We start from the raw sequence: 22,113 nt of genomic DNA on the forward strand, positions 1-22,113 counted from the left end.
CCCTGCAGCCCACACCAGGCCAGTAACACCTCTGTCCTCTCCCACTGCCATACAGTGCTGGGCTGCCCACACTCCTCTGCCACGCCTTCAAGAGGAAAGGCCACCAAAGGGTGATTTTGGGTGGTGTCTAAGCAGTGGAGACACGCCACTGAACTGCACCTAATTAACTTGCACAGAACGGGAGAGCAGCGCTGGATACACATGGTACTGTGGGAGCCCACTGGTCAGCCAGCCAGCCAGCCCCCAGTGTTAGAAGTCACAAGTGAGAGGATCGTGCAATAAATAGGACTCTATCATTTCTGACTAGTAGTGAATGGATGAGTCCTGTGGACTCCTCTTTATTTTACTTTATTTCAACTGCCACATAGATGGTCATACACAGAGCAGCTGCAATCTGTGAAATACACAAAATGGTCTCAGAGAGATGACAGGTATCAATCACCTGGCTCAGGTCTACGCTGCCTTAATTGCTAATCTGATGCAATCCATAAAGTTGCCAAAAATGAAATTCAGTTTGTTTCAGCAAAGATGGCAGCTGTGAGGAGCTGTAAAGCTTTTTTGTGTGATCAGCTAATGGGCTCTGCAAATACAGTAGAGCTGAATCCAGGGTAGCAAGAAAGCAAGGAGGTAAGGTCAGCTTTGGCAGTAAAAGTGTCTCCATAGGAGGAGTGGGAGACAGACCGAAGATCTGGGTGCAGATACAGCACAGGCCCGGGCCCTGCACCACAGGCTGTGAGCACAGTGTATTCAGGCCTGTATATGGATATCGTAATGGCACTCATGAAAGGCAGGGATGCTGCGGGGAGACAACAGGTTACAGTGGTTTTCTGCTCTTGGTGGGCAGTTTGGAAGGCCAGTGTTAAGCAGCTCACCAAAGTAAGGAATGCTGTAGACAGATGGAGGGACTAGGAGACCTCCCAGACATTGCTGTGATAAAAACCTAAGTGCTTCGTATTACTGCAAGACAGTTGTTAGTTCTCCTTCTATTCCTGTTAGTCTGACAATATGCAGAGCACTGTTAATTCAAGGTGAGGCACTACCTGGTGATGGGATCATTTCTGTAGCTCCAGAGGTGTAAATAATTCGAAGTCTGACTGACTAGGAGCGTAGGCACAGGAATTCCACAGCGAGAATCAGCGACAGACCGCTCACAAAGCAGGTTTTGCACAGCAACCCGTCACCCTGTGCAACTGAGAGCAAGCAAATTGTTCGCTTTCAGTCAAGGCACGCCAGGTGCATCAGCAGTGAGTCCTGAGCAGCACTGTGCCAGTGAAATCTGCCTCCTTGATTCTTTGGAAACAGTCACCATTTCCTACCATACTAGACCTCGACAATGCAAAGTGGCCCCATAGCAAGCACACAGCATGCTGGGTTACCTGGCAATACAGAACACCATCCCAAGGGCAAAGCACTCAGCGGCTCCAGGTTATGCACTGTTTAACCAACCAAGGATACGACACGCAAATAAAGCTTTGTGCCCCCAGGTTCTTTAAAGAGCAGCTGGCATGGAATAAAAGTCCTGGCATTTTAGCTTATTAGAGACAGAGCTTCTTCTGCCTTGGATTTGGACAGGCCATTCCAGGTGGTCAAACCACGCTCAGAGTAGATTCACCCCGTGCTTCAGCAGCTTTTGTTTGGCCTTGCCTGGTAAGCTGAACGCACTGTCATGAGGGTTGGGAACCCCTGAGTTGCGCAGTGGAGCAGCCAGCTGCTGGAAGTACGTTTCCTGGACCAGGTTCTGGCAGGCATAGACGGCAGTGGAAGCGTTCCTATTGGGGCAGGAAGGAAAGCAAAGGTCAGGGCTCTGGGAGACAGAAATAAGCACCCTGATGGTCTTCGCAAGTTCCATTAGAACACATGGGAGCGTGACACTAAACTGCCAGCTCCAAGGACTAGAATAAAGGGTGCTCTCAGAGGCATGGGCACCCCAACTGGCTCTCCTCCTGCTGGACCACTTCATAAGAGCAGGGTGCACCTATGTCTGACAGCGTGAGCAACAAATGTCATGTACTAAACCCTGGGAAAACAAAAGGCTGACAAGGTGCCCCACCATCAGACAGGTCTTGATCTCCTCCCAGAAAAGACCCACCTCCCCTCCCCAACCCACCCAGTCAGCTGGGATTAACCCTTCCACTGCCACAGCTACACCAGATATTCACCCTCCTAAGCATTCACTTGGCTAGCTGGTAGGCAAACCTAGGACACCAAGGGCTGATGGATAAACACTCTGCACATGTATCAGCCTCCTACTTTGGAGGAGGCAGAGTCCCTATTGCTGGCTGGGAGTGGCTCCCCCCACAGTACCCGTGAAGCAGGGAGCTGCCAGCATGAAGATGTCGAGCAGCTGTTCCAGGGGACACTGTGCCCCAAGGCTGATCTGACTCACACCTGCACGTCAAACTCTAGCAGGACAGCTCAGCCAGCCAGTTTTAGGTGGCAGCCCCTCTCTCCATGGGGTCTGTAGCCAGCTAATGATGTCTCTCTCTATGCATGCTGTCCCCACAATAATAGAGTCCTGGATTCAGAGGCCAGAAGGGAGCATTGAACCATCTAGTCTGACCTCCTGTACAGCACAGGCCAGAGACCTGCCCCCAAATCATTCCTAGAGCAGAGCGTTTAGGATGACATCCAATCTTGATTTAAACATAGTCAGTGATGGAGACTCTACTCTCACTTGGTGAATTGTTCAGTGGGGAATTACTCTCACTGCTAAACATTTACACCCTAGTCCCAGCCTGATTTTGTCTAGCTTCAACTTCCAGCCACTGGATTGTGTTACCTTTCGCTGTTACACTGAGGAGTCTTATTGTTGTACCCCCAGAGGTACTTACAGACTGATCAAATCACCCCTTCACCTTCTCTTTGTTAAGATAAGCAGATTGAGCTCCTTGAGTCCATCACTAGAAGACAGGTTTTCTAACCCTTTCATCATTCTCATGGCTCTTCTCTGACCCCTCGCCAGTGTATCAACTTAACGCACTGACCACACTGGTAGCAGCCATGGCAGCTCACAGCAGGTCCCCCGTCAGAGGCTTAGGCTGGCTCACAGTTTGCTGCCTAAAACCATCTAATACACAGGGGTTGGTTTGTTGCAGTGTGGACCCAGGCCTGTGTAAACAGATAGCCTGGATTCTCCTCCTTCCTGCTACGTGTGCTCCTGCTGTCACTGCGTGCATCCCCTCTGGGCACGGCAGCGAGGGAGAGCTGCTCAGAGTTTCCCAGGACGCCTGAACGCTAACATGATAAGGCAGCAGAGTAGCCATGGAAGTGCAGGCATGGCTGTGAAGGCCAAGCAGCTGGTGTGGATACAAACGGAACCAGTTCCTTGGGATCAGTTAAAGGAACGGGGTGGAGGCAGTGACCGTGACAATAGGAAAGGCTCTGACTGCGATAAGACCATCTGGCTTGCAGCATCAGAATTTAGTTTGTCAGACACATTACAGCTTGTTTCCAACCCAACAAGCCATGCAAGAAAACAAAACTAGACTGCCAATTTCCGGCGCCTTTGGCTCTAAGCCAAGACACAAGTTTACTAGGAAGAGCTATATTTAAAGCTGTAGCTTAGAACCTTATGGTGCCAGGAATTGGCAACATTCTAGCAGTACGTCTTCATCCAAACCCTTGGCACTACTCACTCTGCTAGGAAGATCAGGCCCAGATACACAGCACCCAGCCCTACTTGTGGGCAGCAAATCAAATGGCCTGTGTTTAATTACTGAACATCAGGAAATGAGTTGAGCTGACTGGCCTTTGGTGAGAGGCAGCTCTAGGATTAGAGAGTGTGCAGAACACAATGAGCCTTAGAACAGAGTTTGTAAGGTTCCCTTGCCTGGCTCTCCTGGGTCCTACACAGAGCTCGTCGGCCGGGATTTCCAACCAGCACGACTGTACCTCTTGCAGACAAGTAGCTTCAAGCTCCTCATCTAAAATGCAAGCGGGTTCTGAAGTGCTCCCCACTCTCCTCCTCACCCTATCACCTCTGGAAGTGAGCGGCTCCCATGGCTGAAGAGAGGAGGGGGTGCCAGGCAGCCCTTACCTGATTGTCATTTCAGAAGCAGTCGGGAGCTGGTTGAAGTCAGAGTGGATGAGACTAGCAGCTCTCAGGAAGTGCTGATCCTGAGCGCCCAGTACCTGGGGCAGGTTTGCTGCAGAGGAGGAGGGATAGGTTAGGAAGCTGCCTGTGCAGGGTAGTTTGCCCCAGCTGGGTCAGCAGGAGAGGATGCTGGATTTCTGCACCCTGCTGGGGCGGTCGGAGAATAGAGCCAAAGGAACACCCCGTGTGACTCAAAGCTGGCATGATGGGGATGAAGGTATGTTATTGGCTCACAGAGTCCTCAAGCACTGCACAAATATAAAGCCAAAGTAATTTCCTGAAGAGACTATGATCCAAGAGGCTCGACAGGGTGGAGCCTTTTGCCAGCGGGATCTTAAACCCAGCAGGAGCCCAGGCCGTTTCTGAAGGAAGGATGGATGAGCCGGGGCTGTGCTAACTGCAAACAGTGTTTCAGGCAAATGTCTGGAGCATGAGATCTTAACGCATGAAACTTAAAGCAAAGCTCGTTCTCCTGTCTAACTCCTCTTCTGGGTATACTGCAAAACAGCAAGCCCTAGAACCAAGAAGACAAGCCCTCACCTGTGAGTACGTTCTGAATGCAGTCATAGTGAGTAAAGCTGTAGGTGGCTTTGGCTGCAGAGGAATGGTCTTTCGGGAAAGTCTCCTTCAGGTGAACCTCCAGGCCATTGAGAGAAGCCAGACTGCTGTGATACTGCAAACAGTGCAACACAAACGTGCATCAGAGCGGATTTCCCTGTTTAACAAGGGCTGTAACCCGCCCGGACAACAAACATGGATGACACGCAAACGACCCCAGGGATGGCGAGAAGGACCGAAATGCTGGGTCTAATCCAGCCCAGGTTGCCAACCCCTGGAAGCGTTATCACCTCAAGGCTGTTTGGTATTAATTGGTGGATCTCCGTCCATTCATTGGCCCACAAGTCAGTGACACAAGGGGTTTGGCAAAGGACACCACTGTGGGAAAAGGGCCTTTCAAGCACCAATTGCAATTCACCAATGGGAGGATGCAAGACTCAGTGACTTTACTACCTTCCAGTGCTTCTCTATGGGGCTCCCATTTTCAGAAGGCACTGTCTGCTACTTTTTGTAGCAGTAACCGAATAGCCTGTTGATTACTGGGATGGCAGAAGCCACTTGCTTCTGTAACTGAAAATTAGTGTTAGGTGGGTTACAGTGTAATACAGTTGAATTGTGTTTAATTGCAGAAGCCAGGTGGTAGATGCACCCTGCCCCTGGGTGTCCCACTGCCCCCACTCTCCCTCCAGACAACGGAGCTTTTCACAGCTTCAAAGGGGGTTTTAACCCTCCTCCCACTGAGCTGGATGGGCTTGTGGAAACAGCCCTTCTGCCCCTGACTCCATTCAAACCACAGCACCCCAGACGAAGATCCTCTACAAATAACTCACAGGCTACAATTGATCCCAAGAACACACTGCCTCAGACTGGGCATTAGCCGATGGGACTGCTGCCCAACAAGACACAGGAGGACCTCTTTGTCTCTTACTACAGTGGGGTGCCCAGACAGGCTGAACTGCCTGGATGAGGCCGGGTGGACAAGATCTCCCACTGCAGTCTGCTGCCTGTCAAATGCTAGGAAGGTTAGTTTTCTAATCCCCAAGGCTATCCCTGTTCTTTCCTCAGCTGCAGGGAGGATTAAGCCTCAATTCACCATGCTGGTGATACCAACTCTACTCATGACCCTGCTGGTCTCAGAACAGGTTCTCTTTTCTGTACAACAGAATGAAGGGATAAATCCAAAGATGCTTCCAATTGTCTGCACAGAGACAGACCTTGCATGACAATTTCTGCTCTGCCCTGAGGGTCTGTGTCACAGAAACACCCTCCCACTGAAATGGGATGGTTCACACTTCCTGTGCCTATTCAAGCTACGTGATTAGAATGCCCTGGCCTTCTCTGGTGTCTGCATTCAAAGGCCTCACAGAGCTATACACGCATTCATTCATTCAGCCTTCCTGCCCCTGGGAGCTGGCGGTTAGTCTATTATACAGATGGATAAACAGTACAGAGAGGCTGAGTGGTTTGCCAAAGGTCAGAGAGGGTGATGGAGCCAACGCTAGGACCCAGGAGTGCTGACTGACAGTCCCCTGCTGTAACTGCTAGACCACAATCCCACCTAAAACAACAGCTGGGAGGGTGTGTGTCTGCCATCAGGGACCAACAAGTATCCTGCACCTAGAGGAAGTGTCCAGCCAAAGGGACTCCGTCACATCAGGTCTGGCCCAAAATTTAGGCAGTGTAAAAACAAGCTCTTGCAACTGCAAAGCCTAAGATCAGACCCAGTGTTTAAAAGATTCAACTCCAACAGGAAGAGCTTTGGTGAACAGCTCTCTACAACATCCGCCACCCAACCATAATAGCAGTGCGGTACTGCAGGAGAGCCAGAAAGGGAAAGGGACTCGTCCGTATTTACTGCCCAACAGAAATGCAACCCACCCAGCTTAAACAGTGCATATGGGGATACTGATTATTCGATGCCTCCCACTCAATCACAGGCTCTAATGCTGTGGGTAAAGCACTTTGGACCCCACATGGGCCCCATCTCTTGCTTTAGGAATTTTTGCATGGACTCCAAGGGGAGAAGTGGGCCAGGTGTCTCTTCAGCTAGCAAGTGGCAATTTAAAAACAAGGCACAAACTGGCAGGGTTAGCTGGGCCAGATTTCCCTTTCAGCTGTTCTCTCACTGAAGAGCGAGACAAACAGACCAGAAGGCAGGGTGGAGCAGACAGAGGTCTCCAGCCAGCCGGGTTGTGGCCAAGCAGGAGATGATCAGGCATTGCAGAGCTGGTGAACACACACTCCCTCAGAGCCATCTGCAGAACCGCAGTACCAGCTTGCAGAGCCACAGCACCCCCGGCAAATGGGAATCAGAAGCGGGGCCCAGGTGCCATGGGTGGGGTGGAATTGGCCTGAGACAGAGAAAGCTAGCACTGCACTTGCCAACCACTTGGCTGGTTTTCCAGCATGTCCCTTTCTTAGTGAGTCACTCCTCATTTACTGCACTGAGGGGGCACCCCTGTTTACAAGGTGACAGCCAGAAGGTCACAAGTCCTGCATCTTACTGAGCACAGCTCAGAGTCCTGCCCAATTCAGAATGAAAACAGCAGTGGATGCTGGGAGCTGGCTTAACAGTCTGGGCTTGAGTCTGATAGCTAAAGAAATGAGGGTATTACTCATGGGCAAGGTCCCTGAGGAAGGGAGCAGCCCAGCCTGGATGTTAGCTCTGCAAACTCTAATGCCTTAGGGAAATGGCATCAGCTGGTGTGTCCTTCCCCAGCAGCCCAGAGCATTTCACTGCATAGCACCACTGGACGCTGCACACTAACCAAAGCCAGCAGAGGGAGCAAGAAAGGCATTAGCACTGGGTTCTGGTACCCCACCTTGTGACGCCGAGTGCCCTCATGATGCCCTCTGATCACATGCCACAGCTCCCCGGTAGAATGACACCAACCTGCCAGGCCCCATGGGTAAGGAAGCCAGCTGCATGGGGCTGTGAGCAGCCACGCATTCAAACACTGTTTCTTTTTCGATGGACTTGCCGCCAGACACACAACTCACTGGTATCTCTGGAGTCACAAGCGGTAACGTGGAAGGTTGGAATTAAACTTCAGAAGCAGGGCTAGCTCTCTGCTGCTGCTCTGCCTGCGTGAGCACTTGGCATGTGGTTAAACCCTCCAGGGGAGCACAGACCAGGAATCCTGCACGAGCCACCCTGTGAACTCTGCTTGGGACACTGGAGTAGGGCTGGCTATTTAGTCAGAGGTTACAACTACTCAGTCACAGCAACATTCATACTTTGCTCATCTATAAACACTAATTAACGAAGGTCTAGACCCTTGTGAGGTAGGCTGGAGGAAGCTGAAGCACATGGAGGTAAAGGGACTCGTCTCCAAGGTCACAGAGCAACCGATGGGAGAGCTGGGAACAGGATTCAGGAGTCCAACTCCCATTCTTCAGGTCTGGCCACCATCCACACTGCCACAAGACAGGAAGTGTAAGAAACATTTCCTAATTTAAAAAGGCGACCTTTTTCTTACTTACCACATCTTCAATGGACCCCTGGTCATCCTTAAACTGCTCCTCCGCCAGCAGCAAGAGCACTAACCCTTTAATTCTGTGAATATACAAGATCATCTTAACCAGCTTGGCCTGATTGCCCGACACTGTGCAATCTACTGCTGCTAGACAGTCCATCCCAGTAGTTACTTGTGAAGGCAAACTGTTCTCTCTGCTCTTGGGAGAGCCTGGGCCTTCTGCAATGCCACTGCGTAGGCTCTCCTGGACTTCAGCAACAGGAAACTGGTTCCTACCACAATCTTCAGCAGGGAACTTCTTCCCCAACTGTACGGCACCGGGCAGAGGCTCCTGCCCAGAAGCGTCATCCCTGGTTGCTCCATCTCCTCTTTTGAAGGTTCTGTTTTGGCTGCTAGTGTCTTGACAGTCTACACTCGACAGATTGTCACGTTTGCTTGAGCAGCTTGTCGTCATCTTTTTGGAAGGACAGCAGGTGGAGTGGCTGCCACTGGCTGTGTGACGCCTCTGGAGGCTGCAGCATTCAGACTTCATCCGCTCACTAGTGTTAGAGCTGGTTACAGGTTCCGTAGTGCTTCGACCTTCCTGCCCCAGGGCACAAGGCTTTGGAAAGTCAGAGGACCCCAGGGCCGCACTTGTGTCTCGAGCGTGCTCTGCAGCGGGCAGTTTGGAACTGCTGGGCAGGGCTCCCAGCTCTCTCTGCAACAGAGGGGATGGTTTCAGCGGGGTAGAACTCAACACCGGGCTTTTGCTGCCTGGGCTGCTCAGTGCTCCATCTGGGGGATTCAGAGCATCTTTTGCTTTGGCAGCGCACCAGGCCTGTGGGGGGGGCTCTCTCACCACAAGGCCATGCTGGCCTCGGGCTTCATCAACCCGGGCTGAATCCAAGAATGCCCGTGAGTGGAGGGTGATCTTAGATCCTTTAGGGTTTGCTGGAGATGTGGGCAACCTAACAGGAGACAAGATTAGACACTCGGTTAACCAGTAAGTAGCAGTCACTTGGGGAATCGGGCCAGGAACGATCAGAAAAACAAACCACCGTCTCCTGTTCAAAACCTGATCCACCCTCCGTCGGAGATTAAATCCTGCCCCAGTAACGGAGGGGCTGGCTGATCTCATAGGCTGTGCCCACCTCGAACCTCTAGGATCCTCACTGTAAGGTTAGGTGGAGAGTGAGGGACTTGCAGAGCAGTACAGTCCCATCACCTGCCCTGGGAATGCGGCTGCCTTACACTCAAGCACAAAGCACAGAGGCTTCACTCAGAGCACAGTGGGCCGAGAGGTGACAGCACAGCCAGCCAGTCAGTCTGAGGCGGGGAGGTGGTTTTGCTTTACATAGAGTACAGCAGCAGAGAGCAGCTCAAGCCCTTTCCTCAGAGGGTGGAGTCCAGCCAGTTAGAGCTATCCAGCCCAACAAGCATCAGACGATGGTAGTTTTAACAACTCGACAGTACCCCCTTATTTGGGGCTCTTGTTATTCTTAGGGAAGATGGCAGCAGAAGCTAGTGAGCCCTGGCTCTGCAGTAGGATGGTCTCAGCTGCTGAGAAGACCCTTTGCTGCATCACAAATTCACTTCCTACCTAGTCATCCACTCTACTGGAAAGTCTCGGAGTGCTGTGGCTTCACCGTCCGTTAGGGAAACTGGGAGAATGCAGACATCCTGAGGCAATGCGGGATCTGCGAGAGCAAAACCACACACAGACCCAGCGAGAATTAAAATGTTTGTACAGACACCAGATTCCATCAGTGCAAAGACCTCCTGGAGGAGGAGAGGAAGGTGGCCTCTGGCCAAGGCCTGCAGCCTGGTTGTGCAGGCTATGGCACAGGACTAACCAGGCAGCCTTTTCCTGATCACTTTAGCAAACAACACCAGGCACAGTTAAATACCCTGTTACTTTTTCTGACTGTCCCAGAGACACAGCAGAGGATGCGAGGAGAGGGCAGAGGAAGAGCTGTCTGACACGAGCTGGACATTCTCAGGTCTAACTCAACAAAGGGACTAAGGACAGAGTCAAGAAGTTACGAGTCGCTGTTCAGAACTTGAACTCCTGCCTTATGCCCCAACCTTTACACACCCTCTGCTTTCATGTTTTCGTCACTGACCAAGTCAACACACACCACCGTGTGGGACTGAAGTTACAAACATCTGCTGTTAAGGAGTCCACAAAATTTGTGGGAGAACCTGCCCCTAGATGAGGAAATAGTGCCTAGATCCACCTCACGATACCCACTTAACACACTTTGTGGGGCAACTGTCCTACCCAAATGGATACACCTGGAACTTTAGCTGTGGCTTCAATGGAAGCAGCATGAAGATCTGCCCCGTGATGTTTTAATGGCAGTAGAGGGTAAAATCGGGCTCGCTGAGGGAAACCAGGCCCAGAAATGGCCGTATTCTCCTGCGATGCAGTTCCCCATTTACAGTGTGCGACTAGTGTGGCTTACCATGTTCCTGCAGCACCTCCCCACCTCCAGGTACGCTCTGAAAGTAAAACACACAGTTATCACTGGCCTACAGTAAGACTGTGTTCAACATTAGCCACCAGGCGCTCACACAGGCCCAATCCCAGGGGGATCTTCCCACTGACTGCAGTGAACTCTGGATCAGGCCTTGATACTGTGCTAAGGCTACTCATGTTCTGCAGTGACTTACTCCTCAGGGAGCCATGCTGAGCTCAGTGGAGCTACCCAGGGAGCAAAATATGACACAAGATGCAGAAAAGTATCACAACCTAGCCCTGACTGTCTCTGCGTAAATATGGCAGGGCACAGTCCTTGTTCATTCCCGGAACCAATGTCAAAGCAGATGCAACAGATGCTTTCCCAATCCAGTGGCGTAATGCAACTGCACACAGATCTGCAAGCATAACGCCTCTTGAACAAAGTATGAAGTTAGTAACAAACAGAAGAAGTAAACAAAGGGATTACACATGAACAGCAAACACTAAAGACAACTAAACAGTCAGTGTAACAGATCAATAAGATGCAGGGTAAGGTTAAGCGTTATTTTGATGCAAGAGCTGGGATACTCTCCTAAGAAGTTACTATACAGAACAAGTAATAGGTCTATTTATTGAATATATTTTTATAGATCAAATTGTGTTAGGCCACATGTTTACAGTTCAGCAAAGGACATTTTCCAGGCTCCCATTATTATTTTAAGAACAATGGGTATGGAATTAGCAATGAGCATTTCCCCCTTGTTTCTTGGGAAGAAGAACTGAAATCACATAATAAGCATTTAATTTTTCAGCAAATGTAAGTGGTGGTGAAAGGTGATCTTTATGTTCATTCATTCTGCATGCTGCTAAACAGCAATCTTTGGCCAGATTAATCCCAGGGTGATTGATCATTTTTGGCATCTTGAAGAGAATTCAATAGCCAAAATATTGACAGGAAAAAAGCTCCCAAGAACAGCAGCACTGACTTGACTCCTGAGCGTGAACAGGAATTTTGAATTTCATTACACAGTAGAACCATTTAACATCAGCATGAAGTGTTGGCTGGATCTATGGTGCAAGTAACTCGCAGACTGGGTACTGATGCTGCTGGGCTTGCATTTAACAACATACCTTTTCTGCAGCTTCTGTTCCTTGAAGGAGAACCTTGGCAGTGAGAGCAGGTGGAAGCTGCGTGCTCACAATCCTAGCAGGGTGGAACACAAACACAACCAGCCATGAGCAGAGTCACTTGCTGAAGTTCAGGACCCCCTCCCTGTTAGTTCAATGGAGCAGGCAGATGCAGGATATCACTCAAACTGGGCAGCCACAGATGTTCAGAGCAGGGTTCCAGGTGCTGCTCAGACCGGTTTCATACCCATGCAGTCCCAGTAGGATCCAAAGCCTACACTGTATCAACTCTCCAGGGCTGTGGTTCTCACTCTCACAGCCCCAGTACACTCAGTGGGGGGGAGCTATGCTCTGCTCTTGCCCCACCCTGACAGCAGGTTCCAAACACAGACACCCCAGCTGAACCCAAGGGGTTTCATGGAACTGAAAAGAGGAACTGCATCACACACTGACAAGTATGTTCTGAGGTCAGACTAGCACCTCCAGGCAGCAGTAATGGCCCATGGATCTGTGAGGCCCTTAGATACTCCTGCCAGTCCCAGGGCACCTCCTGGAGACGAGTAAGGGGAAACCACGCTCCCCTGGCAAAGCACACAGGAACTCATTGCATTCCCACAAACACCTGTACAGGTCTGCATGCAGGGCCCAGATCCCAGTGCTGCTAGGATGTGCCTGTGAGCGGACAGAGCACTCTAGGTAATTACATACACAGTCCTACCCAGCACCCCCTGTGCTTCAAACCCGTGTCTGTTTGTCCACTGCACTGAGGGCCTCCTCACATCGCATGACACACAGATGTTCCAGACAACTCCCTGTGGATTAACAGGCCATGGCAGAGGTTCCAGGACAAAACCAGACAAGACAATAGAGCAGGGGCTGCCTGCTCTTGGGGAACATTTTGTCTGGTGGGCAGGTGAGAGGATGGAGTATTTAATGTCAAGTACTATGGACAGATGGGCAGGGCAGCCCTTTAGGGATAGTCTGCTGTTACTGAACATTGGGTCAGTTCCACTCCAGATCAGCAAAAGCAAACTTGCCTGCTGGGTATTTACCATTCATTGGGGGCCTGGTTTTGGTGAGTGAAGAGTAACAGTGATCCAAGGCAAATAAAACCCAGTGCAGGCAAAGCCCTCGCCACTCCCACCGCAGAGCTGGGTATTGGTAGAGGAAAGGAGCATGAAAACCAGCACTACTGCAGTCGTGACACTGGCCTTTCCTGCAGGCACACAAGCAAGTCCAGAGAAAGGATCAGTCTGGTCCCTTCACTTATCCCCAACAGAGATGCAGGTTCTGCAAGAGACTCTGCAGAGGGAATAGTCTGACTCAAACACAAGGCTCTCTCTCTGTGGCATTGGGGTGAGGCTTACGAGTTCCCAGGGGTCTCTTTGGGGATTCCTAGAAGATGTTGCAAGGAACTTGGTGGCCAAGTGGCCCAGAGTCTTTCTGGTTAGAGGAGTTTTGCACAAGAAAAGAGTTTCTGCCCATGAGAAAAATCAATATGCTGGAGAAGACGGAGGCACACGTCAGTGATGGGACCACCATGGGGAGTTCAAGGGCACCCAGGCTCTGTGCAACTCACACATGCCTGCAGGACACATCACATGAACATAAGACCGTTTCAAGCCAGACCTCCACTCCCATACGGGTTTTGCACTTGCAACAAGTTGCCTGGATGCTAAGAACTACAGACAAAACATCACCCCGTGTGATTTGCTGTGTGTGTGAAACCACTCCTATAAAAAGGATGACCTGGCTCCGAGATCATTCACTCGGACCTGGTCAGATGCACTCACGGCAAAGCAAGTCTCCACCTCTTGCCAGATGTGTCACTGACACATACGACACTGAGTGCTTCTGGCGAAGGACCTACTGACTTCTGTCACAAGGAAATGCCGGAACTCCCTAATCCCCTGGCTCTGCAGGATGTCCTCTCTCCCCAGAGGCTCTCTTTGCTCTGGCACAGTGCCACAGGTGTAGAGTCTTCAACTGTCTACAGATAATCTTTGGCTGAATAAAGCCAGCATTTCTCCTGGAGGATGCAGGCTCCCTTCTCCCGCATCCATTACAGTCAGTGTGGATAGTGTCGCCTGGCCAGCAAGGCAGTCATTTTAAGCAAACTCACTCATTATTGGCAAGGCAGGGGATGAGCAGGCTAAGAAAGGGGAAAGGATAATGCTGGTACATTTAATCAGGTGTAAGAGGCTTTTAAATGAGCATCTTGCAGACTGTGGCATTTGGAAAGCATTGCCTCTCGGAGATATGTCACCTACTGAGCAGGGGAACAGCAGCAACAGTTCATCCCAAAGGCTTTTAGTTGGGCCTGTCCCCCAGCCACCCTGAGTGGCACGTGAAAGGTATTTCTGTCACGTGATGTTTGTAATAAAACAGGCATCTAGATCAAGTGGACAGAGCATGCCAGGGAGTCAGGACACCTGGATTCTTTTCCCAGCTATGCCACTGTTAGCTTATTATTTAAAATGTACATTGTGGTAACACCTAAACGTTAACTGGGTTAGAACTTTATTGTGCGAGATGCTGTCCAAACATATAGGGAAAGTCCCTGCCTCAAAGAGCTCACTTGCTCTGAAACACTGAATATCTGTCCAAATGAGACTAAGGGAGTTGGGCACTCAGATCTCATTGAAATTCACTAGGAGTTAGGTGCCTGTTGAAACCCCAGGCTTAACCCCTCAGGGCCTCTGCTTCCCCAAGTATATTTGGGGATAACAATCTACCCAGTTAGAAAAATACCTGAAGATGGAGAGTGTATATAGTAAGTAATGTCCCCGTTAGTAACTGGAGGACAGATCTGGAAGTACAGCCGCTACCCTTCTCTGCTTCCTCTCCCCAAGGGAGCTTGGGAAAGCAGCACTGGACTGTACAGCCCAAGGAGGGGATTGCCTGCAGTCGACTCTGTCTGAGAGCTGACAATCACAGTGACTGCTTGGAAGTCCTTGACTACTCACTGGCCTTTGTAGAGGATGCAACCTGCCAACACTTGAGGTGAACGCTGGCAGGTCTGCAAGATGAGAGCTGCTTTCAGTAACAGCAGGGGGTCCACCTGTGCAGGGAGAGGAACACAATCAAAACCATCAAACTCCAGGGAATAATCCAAGGAGCAAACAGAACTATCTAGGGCACTTCTCAGTATAACAAACTAACTGAGTGCTGAAGCCTGCAGAGATCAGGAGAGTTACCTTGGTTTTGTCCAAGTTCCAAAGGGAATTGAAGATCTTGTGCAGGTCACTGGTGTTTTTCTGAATATGTTCAATGTACCTGTCCCACCGTGTGCTCAGCTCCTCCCAAGAAAACACCTGAAGTAGAAAGAATCCCCATGGTTAGACAACGCATGGCTGGAGTGGACACAGGATCCAGAGTGCTCAAGCTGGTTAGGTGTGACTAGTTCAGGGAAGCGTGTTTCTAAGCAGCAACTCTTCAATGAAGCTTCAGCCAAAACACTAAATGAAGATCAGGAACAGAATCCAGTCTGCCCAACAGCAAAAGCCCAGCCTGCAGAGGGTTTAATGTTGCTGGACGAGAGAGGGCAGACAGCACAGGCCAGATTCCATAGAAACCCTGCAGCTTAGCCCTCAATCTCAATTGTCTGCACTGTGCTCTACATTACTGAAAACAGAGACCAGGTGGAGAAAGACCCCTCCAACCTGGGATGGGATGCTGAGAGCCTCACTAGACAGACAGAGGGAAGAGAGAGCTCGGACATCATCCAGCTCACCCTCGCAGTCCAGCGTGCAACATGGATGGCAGGAAGAGGACTGCACGTGACTTTCGGTTGCACCTTGGCATGCAGCAGCAGTTTGTCCTGGGGCAGGAAGTTGCCAGACTCTCTCTACATGCCTCTGGAATACTGCATTCAGGTCTGGGAACACCATTCCCAAATCTGAAGGCATCTAAGAGCCAGAAAGATATGCAGAAGCGAAGCAAGACTAGAGGAACAAAGAGTTAGATCTGCGTAGCTAGGCTAAGGGGAATGGAAACCACCTACCTGTTATTTGAGAGGCCTGAGTTCTAAGGAGCAATAGGAATGATGTACACTGGGGTGGAGACAGAATGGGGGAACAAGAGAAGGAGACTTCAGGCTGAACACAAGGAATCTTCCCATGAGGTCATATGTGGGGTCGTCTCCCAAGGGAAGCGGGAGGAGCCTCATCACTTGGGACGCTGATGACAACAACATAGGAAAGAGATTCTAGGCACTGATCTTGCCTTGTGGGGATGGTACCTAAGGACTTTCCCAGCTCGTGTTCCTGTGATCTCAGAGCTGCACTGGTGGCAGGCGGGCCAGAGGGAATATGCCAGCCTCCACATAACTGGGCAGGCCTCAGCCATTCCCAGAGAGGTCCATGCCCTCATCCTGATCAGGGAGAGACACCCAACACAGTTAATCAGCAATTACCATGTAAGCATGACACACTGGTCCATTGTAAAATCTGAAGAGTCCGATCAGTAGATCCAGAAATTGTCCACAGCTGACATCAGGGAGTTCAATGGTACAGCCCAGCACCTTCAACACACAAGGTTACAGAAAAAAAGGTTCCTGAAGCAGCCAGGTGATGGGAGATGTGAACAGCTGCTGCACTCCCCAAAACTCAGTTTGGGAAGCCCCATAAGTAGCCATATGTCTGGGGAAAGCAAGGGGGGTCCCTGTCAGCAGAGGTAGAAAGCCAGAGCTGAAGACACATACTACCCATTCCCTCACAATCTCAGGGGCCTGACCTCTAGTTTAATGTTTAAAATGGCCGAGAACATCTTCCCCAAACGGAATACTTCAAGGCTCAGTTCGCTAGTTAATGAACTCGAGAAGAAGGTTTCCACTTCCTCCACCAGGGAACAAGGCAGTGCACCAAACTTTTGAGAATCCATGAAAGTAACTAGACTGTTGGGGGGGCTTTGGGGGGTGGGTTCTGCCTGTTCGGGAGAGCTTCCTGCAGCGGGGCTTTACCCCACCTGAGTGGGACTGCCCACTGAACGAGCTGAGAACAAGCCAGTTCTCAGAGCATGTGAACACATCACATCAGAGAAACCAGATATGCCCCTAAAACGAGAAGTCCACCATCACTGCCAATGAGCTTTGCAGCAGGGAACGAGCATCCCAGCGCTTTGTTACAAGCTACATTCCACAGAGCTCTGTTTTCAGCTAGTTCACAAATCCTCTCTAGCTGTTGAATCCTATAGTTGCAGGTCTCAGCTGAATGCTGCCAGGTCATTGCCACTAGCACCCTAAGATAGGGGTGGGGAAACTACGACCCATGGCCGGATCTGGCCCGTCAGGGCTTTGGATCCGGCCCACGGGATTGCCCCCCATGGTGCCGCAGGCCCTGCACCGCTCTCAGAAGTGGCCAACACCACGTCCCTGGAGGCCGGGGGGGGGAGGGGCGCACGACAGCGGGGGGGGAGAAGAAGAGGGCTCTGTGCATTGCCCTTGCCTCAAGGCACCACCCCCCTCAGCTCCCACTGGCTGAGAATGGGGAACTGTGGCCAATGGGAACTTCGGGGGAGGTACCTGGAGGTGTGGCAAGGGCAGTGCGCAGAGCCCTGTGCCTGCCCCTGCCCCCACGCCCCCCCAGGGATTGTGCAGAGACATGGTGCTGGCCACTTCCCAGAGTGGCGCTATGTGGGGCCAGGGAAGGCATGCAGGGAGCCTGCCCTGGCCCCCGTGCGCACCGCTGCCACCCCGGAGCCACTTTAGGTAAGCGGCGCCAGGCCGGAGCCTGAACCCCTCCTGCAGCCCGCCTCCCAACTCCCTGCCTTAAGCCCCCTGTCTGCACCTCACACCCCTCCTGCACCCTAACAGGCTGCCCTGAGCTCCCTCCCGCAGTCCGCACCCCTCCTGCACCCCAACCCCCTTCCCTGAGCCCCCTCATACACCCCACACCCCTCCTCTGCCCCAATCCCTTGCCCCAAGCCCGCTCTTGCACACTGTACCCCCTCCTGCACTCCCTCCCGCAACCCAACCCCCTGTCCTGGCCCTGCATACAATTTCCCCACCCAGATGTGGCCCTCGACCCAAAAAGTTTGCCCACCCCTGCCCTAAGAACATAAGAGTGGCCATACTGGGCCAGACCAAAGGTCCATCTAGCCCAATATCCTGTCTTCCGACAGTGGCCACTGCTAGGTGCCCCAGAGGGAATGAACAGAACAGGTTATCATCAAGTGATCCCTTCCCTGTTGTCCATTCCCAGCTTCTGGCAAAGAGGCTAGAGACACCATCCCTGCCCATCCTGGCTAATAGCCATTGCTGGACCTATCAAACAATACAAGTATTTAGTTTGATACAATAGTAGATACTTTCTCTTACTATTCGAGCTCCTCATGTGCCTCCTGTTTGTTGCAACTCACCCAGAGATACTCGCCATCCACCCTTACTGCAAACTTGAGCTTTCTCAGCCGAATGAGACTTGGGGGAGCACTGGAGATCTCCGTTATGCAACGCACCACTCCAGCAATCTGTCCACAGAGCAGTTCCTGCTGGTCAAGGAGAGTCTGTGAGAGGAGGAGGAGGGAAGAGTGAATTTTGCAGCATTCCTGGCAAGCTGGAAAGGCACCACATTTACATGGCAGCAGGATGGAACTGGTGATGATAAAGTAACCGACAGTGTTTACTACACTATATGGAACAAAGGCTTGATAATGCCATGCACAATGTGCTGACTTTTCATCCCAGTCACTGAGACTGAAGTCTTATTTAAGCACAAGTAACCCTACCAAGAGAACAAGAAGAATTAGCCGTCTTATCCCTAGGGGATATTTGTCCATATCACCACCACAGAATGTGGCATTATGGAGAGGCCCATAACCAAAATAGCAGAGTGCTAAAGAACAGCATAAGGTGGGCTGCACAGAGCCATATAGGGTACATCTATACTGCGATAAAATCCAGTGGCTCTGAGTCTTAGATCCTGAGTGAGCTGGCTCGGACTGCGGGGCTAAAAACAGCCATGTAGACACTCGGGCTGAAGCCTGGGCTCGGAGACCCCCCCCCCCCCCCCGGTCCCTGGGTTTCGGAACCCAGGCTCCCGCCTCAGCCCCATGAGCCCGAGTCAGCTGACCGAGGCCAGCTGCGGCCATGTCCTGGTCTGTTACTGCACTGAAGGTGCACCCATGGGAGCCTAAGGCTGGAAAACAAGGAGTGCTGTGGATCAAGACTGAGATATGTTGGCAGAGCTGAACCATACATGGCTCTAATTAGGTGCCTTAAAAATACAAAGAAAAATAGACACTTTTATAAACATCAAAGTAACAAATTTAACCAAATCCTGCTATTTGCAAGCCCCACCATTCCAAGAACAGAAGGTTGGCTTTGCATGTACTTTATATATAAAATTGTGTGCAGACAGACAATTGAGGGGGAAAGCAGGCATTACCTGAGCGGGATAAAAGTAGCAAATGCCAGCTCTTGTGGGATCCCCTTCTTCCTTTACCTTTGAACCATCATAAAGGAAAAAGTAGTTCCACCTGCAAAACCAAAGTATTGACACAATGGAAAATGTTTGCTGTTCCCAGCCAAGTCAAAATGATATTTCTTCCCACCCCCCAATTCTCTCAAGCAGAGCTCTGCTCTTTATGGTGCAATACACAAGTGTTTAAAGAACCAGGAATGGCAGACGTACATCATTCCTGCATGCAGCCTCACGCACTGATTTTGGAGATGGAATCAGGGTGGAGAAGGAAGACTCCAAGGATCTGGGCTATTAAACTCTCCCAACTTTCTGGGTTTAAAACAGATGAAAGTAAACCCGTGGCTAAGCCTAGAGGAGAAGGATCACAAATCCATGCCTATTTTCCAAGTCTGATAGCACAGAGCATTTATCACTATGTATTTGGGAAAAATTCTCAACTACACGCAGCTTGGACTGGTTTCCAATAGCTTCATGGGCTCTTGGTTCATGCTGAACCTACTCCACATGTGCAAAAAAGCATGTAAAATGGGAGGTTCCTCCTGACCAGTGATGGTCTTAACAGTTTTGGGTCCTTACTGATTTACTAGACAACTTTTAGCTACTGTTTTCATTGTAGGCTGCATGTTCCAGTCATAAACTTTGTTCATAATAGACCGCAAGCAGGAGTGCTACAAAGAGTGCTAACTAAACCACATGAAGTCTGGAACAAGAGGACTGCACAATTCAAAAGGTGAAGCTAAAGGACACAAGTTATTCTCCACCAAACTTGGGCTCTCAGAGCATTCCTGAGCATTTCTGGAATGCCCCACCAGTGAGATAGCAAAGTTGGTAGGGCATTGCCTTAGGAATCAAATCTCAATTCCATCTTTGCCTCTATCACAGATGCCCTATGACGCCTGAGGCCAGTTATTTAATCTCTCTGCCTCAGTTTCCCACCTGTACAATGGGGACAATTATGTCCCTGTGAGGATAAAATTAATCAACGTTTATGTGGCATTCACATATTACTGGGACAAGCACCTTAGAGCCCACAATTCATAGCTTGCAACCCTGCAGCAACTCGCCAGAGACTGGGGGATTCTTGTACCAACACCTTAGGGAGTCTCTCTCCAGTTCCGATGCCACGGGGGCACTATACAGGGCTCAAACGTGCTAAGATGATGTGCATGCACATCTGTTGGCATGTTGCTGAGAGGCCCATTCTGTCCTCCGTGTCAGTCATGCAACATTCCCTTGCAGCTCTAGAACCTGCACAATGAGTGCTACTCACCAAGAAGCTGAGTTAGGTTCTGATAAAATGGGGCTGGCCATTTACATCAGATTATCTTAATCATGTCTTCTCGTCCTCAGGAGCGGTTTCTCCTCCAAAGCAAGTGATGCAAACAGCTCATTTTTTTCAGCAGTAAATGTATTGTTCCACAAACGCAGACTGTGGAGACTTCAGTGGGGTTTGGCTTTAGGTGATGAATATACTGGAGATTTTGTTCAAATACTGATGTCAGTAGTGATCCTCGTGGCTTATTTTCATGAAGAGTAAATCCACCAAAGTGCCTTCATTTTGGAGGTTTATCCCACAACAGCTACATGGAAACTTTGCAGAGCCTAGGCAATATTAAAGTCTCTGCAAAACTTGTGTTAATCAATTCTGAGACTGAACCAACAAAGCTACCTTATGAAAATTTTCCAAACATGAGGAAAACCATCTTAGTGCCTGCAATGAATCAGAAAGCTACAGAAAGCATGAATATGGTCATCAGAAACAAAGAGCTACAGTAAGCAGATCTCAAGACTCTACACTGGTTCTTTCAAGTTTATTATTTAGTATTTAAGTGGCTATCTGTTCAAAAAGTCATCACTACACAGAAATTACTCTCACAGGAGCTCCCATTTAGGGATCTTCTGCTGAAGATACAGTTCCTTGACTAAGTCCTTGCTTTTGTGATACAAAGCTGAATGGTTTTCTGTGGTCTCCAGTGTTGATTGTTGCTCTTCTAATCCTAGAGTAAAGAATGAATGGATTAATGCTTGGATGCCTTTGCTCGACTGACCCGTGATCTTACAGACAGCAGCTGACAAGCATTCAACAACAGAACTAACTTGTGCATGAGTGAGACATGGGACAGAAACAAGCCTTCCATTTAAACAGCAAAGTTACATTTAATATGCTTGGAATATCCTCTGGTTATTTCCGGGCTTAATCATGCATGTTGCTGACAATCAGACAGAAAAGCTCCTAACAGAAATGCAAAGAGCTAGGAAAACGATGGATCAGCTAATCTAAGGGCTGCACTCACTGGTCACTTAATTGAACCAAATTTGATTTTCCACCTTAACAACAGGAACATAGGGATTGATTTGACAGAGCAGAGCAGATCAATCACGGCCCATCTGGCTTGCTACCTTGTGTACAGCAGTAGCCAGGATCCGATTCAGAGCAAAGCCTGCTCACAGGAGAAGGTTCGTCCCAACTCCCGTTAGTTAGCGGCTGCCCCTCATTACCGCCTCTCAGCCACGGGCCGGGCCGGGCCTCGTGCCCGAGGCGCGCAAGGGAAGTGCCGCGGCCCGGACCCTGCCCCCGCAGGCGCCCCGACGACCAGTCCCCGGCCCCGCAAGCCGCGCAGGGCGCTCCGGGAGCGGAACGGCGTTCACCGAACGGGGACCCGGCCGGGACAGGGCGAACGCCCCGGGCGCTCCCGCGAGGCCCCCCCGGGCCCGGCCCCCGGCCGCCGCAGAGCCGGGGCGCGCGGTCACAGCGAGTCTCGAGGCCGCCGGGTTCCCAAGGGAACGAGAGGGGGGTGGGGGGGGCGCTGACCCGGCCCCGGCCCGGGCCGCATTAGCCCCGCTGCTGCTCCAGTCTCCGCGCCGCGTCCCGCTCTCCCGCCCCGCAGGGGTCCGCGCCGGGCCCCACCCCCCGGAGCCGCCCGCAGCGCCCAGCACCTACCTGAGCGAAGCCACTTCCGGGGCTGGGCCCGCCGATCACATGATGCCGGCACGTGACCG

The 22,113-nt window shown here is 50.9% G+C and overlaps 1 protein-coding gene across 3 annotated transcripts; it reads right to left on the reverse strand.

The window, feature by feature from the left end:
• Positions 1-304: 304 nt before the first annotated feature.
• On the reverse strand, positions 305-22,100 carry HPS4 (HPS4 biogenesis of lysosomal organelles complex 3 subunit 2). 3 transcript variants are annotated; one of them, XM_084648920.1, is made up of 15 exons: positions 22,055-22,100; positions 20,384-21,110; positions 19,078-19,168; positions 18,053-18,196; positions 16,110-16,217; positions 14,893-15,009; positions 14,662-14,756; positions 11,699-11,771; positions 10,572-10,608; positions 9,707-9,803; positions 8,966-9,074; positions 8,135-8,824; positions 4,634-4,766; positions 4,037-4,145; positions 305-1,769 (listed from the first exon to the last, which is right to left on the reverse strand). In XM_084648920.1, exons 2-15 carry the CDS (start codon positions 20,422-20,424, stop codon positions 1,598-1,600), a joined length of 2,016 nt encoding a protein of 671 aa, XP_084505046.1. In that variant the 5' UTR covers positions 20,425-21,110; positions 22,055-22,100; the 3' UTR covers positions 305-1,597. The 3 variants fall into 3 exon arrangements, with proteins under 3 accessions (XP_084505046.1, XP_084505044.1, XP_084505045.1); XM_084648918.1 differs by having other exon boundaries at positions 8,135-9,074; XM_084648919.1 differs by lacking the exon at positions 22,055-22,100 and adding an exon at positions 21,514-21,993 and having other exon boundaries at positions 8,135-9,074.
• Between the last annotated feature and the right edge of the window lie 13 nt (positions 22,101-22,113).

Source organism: Lepidochelys olivacea (assembly GCF_965140295.1).
Source record: "Lepidochelys olivacea isolate rLepOli2 genome assembly, chromosome: 15".
Lineage (NCBI taxonomy): Eukaryota > Metazoa > Chordata > Testudines > Cheloniidae > Lepidochelys > Lepidochelys olivacea.